The 9,699-nt window shown below is 41.3% G+C and overlaps 1 protein-coding gene across 3 annotated transcripts; it reads right to left on the bottom strand.

Annotated features, from left to right (window-relative positions):
- Positions 1–363: 363 nt before the first annotated feature.
- On the bottom strand, positions 364–8,199 carry GLRX2 (glutaredoxin 2). 3 transcript variants are annotated; one of them, XM_043567856.1, is made up of 4 exons: positions 8,137–8,199; positions 4,383–4,446; positions 1,583–1,759; positions 364–653 (listed from the first exon to the last, which is right to left on the bottom strand). In XM_043567856.1, exons 2-4 carry the CDS (start codon positions 4,443–4,445, stop codon positions 519–521), a joined length of 375 nt encoding a protein of 124 aa, XP_043423791.1. In that variant the 5' UTR covers position 4,446; positions 8,137–8,199; the 3' UTR covers positions 364–518. The 3 variants fall into 3 exon arrangements, with proteins under 3 accessions (XP_043423791.1, XP_043423793.1, XP_043423790.1); XM_043567858.1 differs by having other exon boundaries at positions 8,097–8,170; XM_043567855.1 differs by lacking the exon at positions 8,137–8,199 and adding an exon at positions 7,693–7,892.
- Between the last annotated feature and the right edge of the window lie 1,500 nt (positions 8,200–9,699).

The following is a 9,699-nucleotide window of genomic DNA, read 5'->3' as shown; positions in this document are numbered from 1 at the left end:
CCACTGAAAGCCATAAAAGGTAAGGAATTAACTCCTTCTGAATACTACACAGAATAAAGAATCCCAAATGCTTAACTTCTAGCTCTTGGTTGTAAAATTCATATATAAATTCCTAAAGGCTTTTTTTTTTTTTTTTTAAGTAGGTTCCACATCTGGAGTGGAGCCTAACACGGGTCTTGAACCCATGACCCTGACATAAAGACCTGAGCTGACATCAAGAGTCAGACACTTAACCAACTGAGCCACCCAGGTGCCCCCATATTTAAATTCCTAATAAAATACATTCTCTCCTCATCTTTTGATACAATGCCCTTTAGTTTTAAATATCATCCCCTTTGCTCAAGAATTGGCAAGTAGGAAGAAGAGATTTCCACAGCAATTTATTGCTCATTAGTTTTAGAACTTTCCCATAAAGATAATTTACATTTTTAAAACATCCTCAAACATTTAAAAGGCATTATCAGGCATGATCATTTTAAATCACTAACATTTTACTGGCAACATTATGAGCACCTACATCACTGAAATTCTTTCCTCTTACTTTTTTTTAAATAACACTGATGAACTAGTGGAAGCAGTTTCCCTTCTTTGTGAAGCCTATGAGTGTCAGTTGCACCTCCAATAAAAGTTCCATTGACAAATATTCTTGGTACCTGTTGGATAAACAAAAGATTAGGTCATCACTCTCTTGTTAGAAGTGTAAGACCATTTCACATAATAATAGACCCTCACACTCTGGGTAGTTTTATACACCAGATGTCAGACTACCCTCTTTCACAAAGTATGTACTTAAATCTTCACAACCCTTGAGGTAGGTACTATTTTTAGCCTTATTTTGGAGGGAAATGAGGCACAGGAACTTGTCCAAAGTCACAATGATAGTAAATGACAGAGCTAAGATTTAAATCTAGGGCAATCTGACACTTAAGCCCCTCCTTCTAATTGCTATGGCATATAAAAGGTAAAATAATAGTCTATAGTTATTGTTTATACGTTTAGGTGGTTCTTTCGTAGGTGGTTCTTTGTTTACTAAAAGGGAAGATATGCTATTAAACATCTTCCATGCAAACAGAAACAAAAAGGGAAATGGCGACATTGTATATTTTCCTGACAATGCATTTCACTGAATAAAATGCATATTACTGGACAAATTTCAGGAATCTAAAAACATGAAGAACTAAAGCACTCCTATTAGCACAGTCCCTGAAGACTGACCCCTGGTCTGTACTGTTCAAGTAAAGGGAGGAAGGATTTCATCTTCGGAGCTCCAGGAGGACCTTAAGGATTCACAAAGACTCATGACAACACTATCACCCCACTCTTCCAGTCAAAACACACACACACACACACACACACACACACACACACACACACACCACGCCAAGAATAAAAATAAAATGAATGAACTCTGCTGTATCCAGTCTCTGAATCTTGTTCCCAGATCTGCCATTTCTTTATCAACACAAAATTCTTAGAGGATGAGTGAACACCTGGCCCACTTTTCCTCACACGACAGTCCAGGCTCTAGGTGACCGAAGTCACCACCTATCTGGGGGAAAAGCACCACCAAAGATATACTCACGGTTCTTTCACCGGTCATTTTGTAGAGAGCATCTTGAAATTGACTTCCATGTTCAAGCATGTCCAATTCCACCACTTTATAGTTAACATTCATGTCATGGAAAAGTTTTTTCGCCATCGTACAGTAAGAACAAGATGTTTTTGAGAAAATCACCACACAATTATCAGAAATTGTTTCCTGAAGTCAAATAAACAAAATAATTATTTTAATTCTAGGCATTAACTCCTGGAAAGAAATCATGATTATAGTGGAAAGGGTATGGATTCTGGAGTCTCATGACACAGTGCTCAAACTAGGCCCCATCATCTATTTTCTTATCTATATATTGAGAATATTATTCATTTCCAAGGGATGTTTTTAGGTCAAAAGGATGTAACAGATGGAAAGCTGGCATGGAGTGATAACAACAATCACAGCCCATTCATATCCAGCAAACGTGTCTGTGTGCCAGACACAATTCTTAACACCTAACCTTTACTAGCTCATTTAAGCCTCACTATAATCCTGAGATAAGGTCCAGTTATTATCTCTACTTTACGGATGGGGAAAGTGAGACACAGAGGAAACTAAGTGACTTACTCATAGTCCTCATCTAATAAGAGTTGGAAAGCTGGGATTTGAATCCAGGCAAGTATAATTCTACAGTCCAGGCACTTAAACTCTGTTACCTTGCCTCTTAAATACTCAGTAGGTATTCAGAAGTTAACTCCTTACCGTCTTTAACTTTTAATGGTGAGGACTGACACATGATTTCTCTTTAAAATGTAAGGCTTTGGGGCACCTCGGTGGCTCAGTCAGTTAAGCAGCCGACTCTTCATCTTGGCTCAGGTCATGATCTCACAGTTTATGAGTTCAAGCCCAGTATCAGGCTCTGCACTGTTGGTGCAGAGCCTGCTTGGGATTCTGTCTCTCCTTCCTTCTCTGTCCCTCCTCTGCTTGTGTTCTCTCTCAAAATAAGCAAATAAGCTTAAAAAACAAACAAACAAAAAAAACAACCTACCCCTCAACTTGCACTCCTTCCTGTATATCTTTATAGTAAAAAACAAAAACAAAAAGACAAAACACAAAAAAAATCTTATTACAGTATTGATAAGGCCTTCTTATACTGTTGTTCCTGGAAAACCCACTACCAGAAATGCTGATTCAACGGGTTTCATGCAGAAGTCAGAAACTACTTTTAAAAGGGGCGCCTGGGTGGTTCTTGATTTCGGCTCAAGTCATGATCTCAAGGTTCGTGAGTTCACGCTCCACATCATTCTCTGCACTGACCATGTGGAGTCTGCTTGGGATTCTCTCCCCTGCTTGTGCATGTGTGCTCTCTCTTGCTCACTCTCTCTCAAAATAAATAAACTTTAGAAAATAAATTTTAAAAAAAGATACTATTTAAAAAAAAAATGTCCCAGATGATTCTAAGATCAGCCTGGTCTGGAAACAACTCTCCAGGCCTTTATCACAAAGACCATGAGACTTTGCTATGCATTTGTGTCACCTGTGAAATTTGTTTTCTTTTTTGTCTCTAAATATTTGAATGCCCAGGTCCTTCAAGAGATTCTGAACAGACGGGTCTAGCACCCAAACATCTGTCTAACTTGTTCTTATGTGGGTCATAAGCAACACCTTCCAGATGAAAGCCAAAAATCAAAGGGTAGAGTACCCAGGCAAAGTAATTCTAAAGGTACATCCATCCTTTGGTGTCAGAACGATTTTAAGGCACAGTCTAGCTATCTGCAAATGGGTCTACTTTTATGCTTTCTCTTCTGCTTATTCATAATATTTAGTATAGAAGTCTGTCTCGGGGAAAGCCAGTCACACTGGAAATGTATTAATGAATCTATGTTATAGGTGAGAAAATTGAGGCTGACAAGTTAACAATACTAGGATTTTACCCAACCTGTCCCAACACCAAACCCAGTGTGCTCTTTCCTTCACCATGCTGCCTGAGGTTATAGGCACACTGAAACGTCATTTAGAGACAGCTGAGCATCTGGGGTGCTGACACGCAGTAAAAACAGTGAAGAGATTCCAAAGTGAGTTGAAAGTCAAGATGATGGTGACAGTTCCTCGAGTGATCCTTCTCACCTTCTCTCAAGCTCAACCTTGCTAAGTTTTCATGATTTTGTATTCTTTTCAAAGAGGCAATTCCCTCACAACAGGTTTCCAACATTGCTGTTACATTCATCAGCTGTTTTTTAGCCAAATAAATTAAAGGCAGAAATGTTTATATGTGGTGGTGGTTGGTGGTGAAGAACAGAGAAAGATAAACATGAGTATGTGATGTAGACTACAAGGGAAGAAAAACATACACACAAGAGAAGTTTTCTGAGGCAAAATTAACTGGGGCTTGCAGTGAAAGAGAGGAAAATAGTACACAGCAGCACACGGTGTTCCTGAGGGGATCATTTATAGAGTAACTACAGCGTACAAAGTTCTGTTAGGGAAGAAAGCTGTTAAACAGCTTCCCAGGCCAAAATCAAACACGATCCCTAGCTAAAAACAGCTTGACTGCTATCAAAAGTAGACCTGAGTTAGGTCTGATGGAAAGGAGGAGCTAACTTCACAGATCCAACTTAGAGGGAGTAAAGGCTCTATTAATAATAAATCTCGTAAACTGTGACTACCAAAATGATCTAGAACTTTCCTGCCACATGGATTATTTTGAGAGCAGATTTTAAAATATATACTTAGTAATTCATTTGCTGAACTATGTCAGTTCGGATACTGAAAAAGCACATTAAATGTGTAAGACATAATTCTTTTTCCACATAGGAAAGTTTTTTCCTACATCTCCCACATCACTCACTTGAATCTGATTCACAGGAGCAGTTGCTGACTTCCCCAAAGATGATGATGTGCTGTTCCCCATCCTAAAAAGAATTTTAAAAGGCAATGTAGCTTTAAACATTAAAGATAACATATCATTAAAGACAATATATCAGACAAGATCCATTTGAATAAAACCTGATATGCAGATATAGATCCAAATCTATGAAACAGAAAAAATAATTTTACTTATTATTAGTACAAAATATCAGTTTACAAAGTATTTGTTTACTAAAACCAAAAGGGACTGTGTGCTTCTCTAACTAGCCTCCTAATGTCCTTAAATATTTGGGTAAGTCACATTTACTGTGTTTAAAGCCTGGTGCACTCTTATTTCTGAACACCAAATTTCAAACAGACTGTCCTAAAGACTGATCTTATGACCTGACCATTAGTTTAAAAATACAGTTCCCATTTTCTTATTAAAACATGCTAACTCTCCATGCACACCCTGTGAAACAGACAATCTACAAAGATTCAAAGATTTTAAGGAAACTAAGGTATCTCAACCACAACATCCATAGCTACAAGTTTCCCAATCCGTAAAATGGGAATAATAGTCACTCCTGCATCAAAGGGTTTTATGAAGATTAAATGAATTGATAAAAAGTAGAACAGTGCCTTGATCACAGTAAATGTTCAATAACGTTTAACATTACTAATATTATTCCCTAATTACAGGGATCCTCTAGATATTTATTATCCAAAACCTAGCTGCTGGGAGCTTGTAAAAGGGGCATTCATTGTAACAGGAATATAGTCACTAAAAATTGACTAGTTTTGTATCACCAAATCTCTATGCCTATGCCTAAAACCTTTACCCATCCACCTATCTTTCATCATCAGCCAGGCCTTACTGCATTGTCCAAACCATATCCAGCATCCGGATGCAAACTAATTAGAGTAAAATTACAAATCTTACAAAAGAATCATAAAATAATCCAGGTTTCAAGAGAATTACTCAAATTATATAAAGATTAAGAGAGTAAGATAAAGAATTGAAGCTTCAAATATTTCAAAAAATATTTTCCTTACCATTATGTTGCAAAACTCAAGTTTTGATAGAAAAAAAATCTCCCTCTAAACATTTCATTCATTCACTGTGAGTGTTAAAATTTAAATGTTGGGGGCATCTAGCTGGCTCAGTCGGTAGAGCATGTGATTCTTGATCTTGGGGTTGTGAGTTTCAGCCCCACATCAAGGCATAGAACTTACTTTAAAAAAAAATAGATTTTTATATGTTATCCTTGGAGGATGAGTAACTGATCTATATAGCCATGCCTATGCACTTAGAATAAGGATGCTATAGCAAACATCACCTTCAGTAATTACAAAAAGTTAGAGGCAGAGACCACTCCAAGGGAACATTATAACATTAGAACTCCCCAATGTTTACAATCTATTATTCCTTGCTTCCCAATGGTTGGCAAGGAAATATTTAAAACAAAAAGGGCCTGTGCACTTATCTCAGGAAAGGGTTAGGAGTAGCAAACTAGGGAGACTGCAGCCAACTTAGGAAGACAGCAGAGGGTGCAAACCAAGAAAAAAGCAGGCTGAGTTCCTGGAGCCTAAACCAGGGGGGAAAAGGGGGGCAGGGGCAGTAAGTAGCACTGACCTGGACCTAAGAAGGTGCTTTAATGTAATAAATCAGCAACCTGTCTGGTTTATCAACTAAGAAAACAAGTTCCATTCATCTCCAGTCCCACATCTAACTGTCATCCCCAAAACATCTATTACAATATTTACTATTGAAGTAGTTTCAACAGAACCTTCACAGGAATGTTTCCTTGGGGAGTGAGAGGAGTTAGGAGATGCATCTGAAATATCACCCTCTACCCACCCAAATAAAAGAATAAGTTTCTGGAAAGCAACTTTCTCCTCCAATTCTGGTTAAGCTTGGCAAAAGTTATTACCCAATAAAGAAAAGGACATCAACTGAGAAGTGCACAAGCAACTTTTCACTTCAGTCCTCATGTACCCACTCGCCAGAACACATTTATGGAGCACCTACTAGATACTAAGTAGGCAAAATGCTAAATGCTCCAGGAATACATATCATTGGAAAAAAACACCCAAGGACCTGTCAGTCAAATAATTAATACCACGTGATTAGTGATTAGCACCTTCCCAAGTGGGTCACCAACTTAGCCAATAAAGTTAATCAAAAGTTCCTGGAGTCTTGGGGCGCCGGGGTGGCTCTGTCAGTTAAGCGTAGGACTCTTGATTTTGGCTCAAGTCATGATCTCAGAGTTCATGGGATGGAGAACCACCTGGGACTCTGTATTGACCACATGGAGCCTGCTTGGGATTCAATCTCTCTCTCTCTCTCTCTCTCTCAAAATAAATAAACATTAAAAATAAGAAGTCTGGGGCGCCTGGGTGGCTCAGTTGAGCGTCCGACTTCAGCTCGGGTCATGATCTCACAGTCTGTGAGTTCGAGCCACGCGTGGGGCTCTGTGCTGACAGCTCAGAGCCCGGAGCCTGTTTCAGATTCTGTGTCTCCCTCTCTCTCTGACCCTCCCCCGTTCATGAAATGTCTCTCTCTGTCTCAAAAATAAATAAACGTTAAAAAAAAAAAAAAAAAAAAGAAGTTTGTGGAGTCTTGCAGAACTGGTCGGAGTTACCACACCAAGTAAGCAGAAAAAGACTCCAAGACAGAAGGATGGATGCACCGTGGCAGGCACAGATATGCCAGCTGGCAGAACGACCTTGGAGCAGCGGCGGGGACCTGTGGGTGACACAGCATCAGCCCAGGCAATGGATCCTCCACAGCACTGGGGAAGTACAAGGAAAGCAATCCTCGGTCTAGCCAGAGGCGACATCAGCCTAAGTCACAATCCCCATCCTCAAACACTTGGCCATTTAGCAAGGAAGCGGCTCCTTCACTTCCTGCAGCAGACTTGCCAGGTTTAGTTAGCAAATAAAAATGCAGAATGCTCGATTATATTAGAACTTCATATAAAGAGCAAGTGACTGTTTAGCCCAAGTATGATTCGTGCAACGTTTGGGATACACTAAGACTAAACAAATATTCTCTGTTTATCTGAAATCCCAATTTATTATGCGGGGAAGGCGGGGGGGGGGGGGGGGGGGGGGAGAGGGTATTTCCATCCTAAGAGTCACAGGAGCGGTCAGTCTACACAACCGCTTAGGGCACCATTCTCCCCCCACCCTTCCTGAGCTCCCGCCACTTTCGAGGGCCCCCCACCCCGGCGCCAGGGGAAGAGGCCCCCGCGCCCACCGCTTGGTACAGACCCCCGCGAGGCCTCCGCGCCACGCCAACCCCGTACCCGGAGCCCGCAGCTCCGGCCGCCCGGCCGAGCTGGCGCGCGGAGCCGCTCCCGCGCCGGATCAGCCGCGTCCCCGACAGCGCCACACGCCTCCAGGACATGATCGGAGCGCCGGCCCGCGGCGAGCGGAGAGCACGGCGACCGCGGCCGCGGAGAGCCCGCCTCCGCCGGCGGGTCCTACCTCCGCACGCCCGGCCCCTGCTCCGCCGGGCCCGCCTCGCCCCGCCCCGCCGGGCTGCCCGCGCCGCCGCCGGTCTCGTCGGCGCGGCCGCGCGCGTGCTCCCAAGCCCCGCGTCCCCAGAGCGCAGAGTCCGGGTCCCCGCGGCCCACGTGTAGTTAAACAGCCGTGCAGGCCCACGCGACGCCTCCGCTGCTGGCCTCGAGGGTTCGGCCCTGCCCCACACCTGTTTCTGTAGGGGGTTAGGGACGCTCATAGAGACTCACTGGCCGGTGGAAACAGCGCGTCGGGACTGTAGCCACCATCGTGGCGAAACGGAGAAGAAAAAAAGACTGTCTGAAAGAGAATCGAAGTGCTTGGGATGTTTACATAAAGATGGTAGCGTCATCGCAACTTCCGGTCGGACAGGTGTGCCTCTCTCGGTGAAGTGAGGGCCTAACTATGTCCTCTTAAAATTAGGCTACTGATCAGGAACCCGTATGAACCGTGTGACTGGGAGGTTTACATCCAGAATTGAAAGAAAAAAGGAACCGAACGCAGAACGTTCATTCCAAAGAAAACAAGAATTGTGTTTATAAAAAAAGTGAAAGAACATAAAACTTGAAATAGTTCGGAGGTGTTTTGCCGTGGCTTTGAAAATAGGGAAGTGCTGTTAATGACAACATTGTGCCGCTCGTGGTAATAATAGCCCTTTATGCGTCGCTATGTAAGTTGAAGGGGTCAGGCCTTTATATTTATTTACTGAGGACATTGAGATCTATTTGTTAAGGGCAAATACGGTATTTTTAAAAATCGAAGCAATTATTGGAACAACGCAGACCTTTTTGGATCCTTCATATTCAACTAGCTAAGTGTCAAATTTGTGTTACCAAGTTACAAAATTAGAACGTCTGTTTCTGACGTTTTTTTCCTATTTTCAAATGAGATGTTTCATTACCTCATAAAAGGATGAAAGTTAGTTGCAAAAACAAATACCCCAAAAGCTGTGAAGTCATTCTTCATAAATCCAAAATTAACTTTAAAATTTAAGATATGGTATCTATAGTGTTGTGGGTTTTGATTTATTTTGAATCAAAGAAAGCTATTTAGGAAATTTACCTTTTTATTTTCGTTTTGAAGTAGAATTTTACCTTATTGTTTCAAATTGTTTTACAAAATAAAGGCCATTATGAAGTGAAACAATCATGTCACCATTCAATTTTAATATAGTACAGCCTATGGTAAGCACAGAATTCACTGGACAGATTTTTTAAAGGGAATCCTCAAATGAAAGTACTTCAAACAAAAGTATTATGTCTGAATTAAGTGTAATCATAATCTTCCAACTTCATTATGCTTCATTGCTTAGTTACAGAAGTGATGATTTTGGTCCTAATTGTGATGTCTATGATAGTACCTTAACAAGTATGCCTGCTGGCTGTTCACCGAAATGTATGGCGTGAACATAATGGGAGATGGCCAGTATAGGTAGATCAAGAATACATGGGTAAAGGGGCACCTGAGTGGCTCAGTCAGTTAAGCATCCAAATTCGGCTCAGGTCATGATCTCCCCATTGGTGAGTTTTAGCCTGGAGTTGGGCTCTGTGTTGACAACTCAGAGCCTGGAGCCTGCTTGGGATTCTGTGTCTCCCTCTCGCTCCCTGCCCCTCCCCCACTGGTGCTCTGTCTCTCAAAAATAAATAAAAACATTAAAAAAAATTTTTTAAGAATATATGGGTAAATGCAGCCTTACAAGTTCTATACTTTTTTTCATGACTCAATGTGATATCAATTAAAATAATTGACATACCTTTAGATATTCTTTCAAACTTTTTTTTGAGAGAGACAGA

This window comes from Prionailurus bengalensis, chromosome E4 (assembly GCF_016509475.1).
Source record: "Prionailurus bengalensis isolate Pbe53 chromosome E4, Fcat_Pben_1.1_paternal_pri, whole genome shotgun sequence".
NCBI lineage: Eukaryota > Metazoa > Chordata > Mammalia > Carnivora > Felidae > Prionailurus > Prionailurus bengalensis.
Note: the sequence above shows the minus strand (reverse complement) of the source record. Positions and strands in the feature narration are given on the sequence as shown.

What these genes read in the sequence shown, in the direction of transcription:
- GLRX2 (XM_043567855.1), bottom strand. Translation starts at nt 7,793, where the DNA reads ATGTCCTGGAGGCGTGTGGCGCTGTCGGGGACGCGGCTGATCCGGCGC. An exon ending in GCCGGAGCTGCGGGCTCCGG is followed by an intron (nt 4,447 to 7,692) that starts GTACGGGGTTGG and finishes AATTCTTTTTAG; the next exon opens with GATGGGGAACAGCACATCAT. An exon ending in AAATGACCGGTGAAAGAACC is followed by an intron (nt 654 to 1,582) that starts GTGAGTATATCT and finishes TTTATCCAACAG; the next exon opens with GTACCAAGAATATTTGTCAA.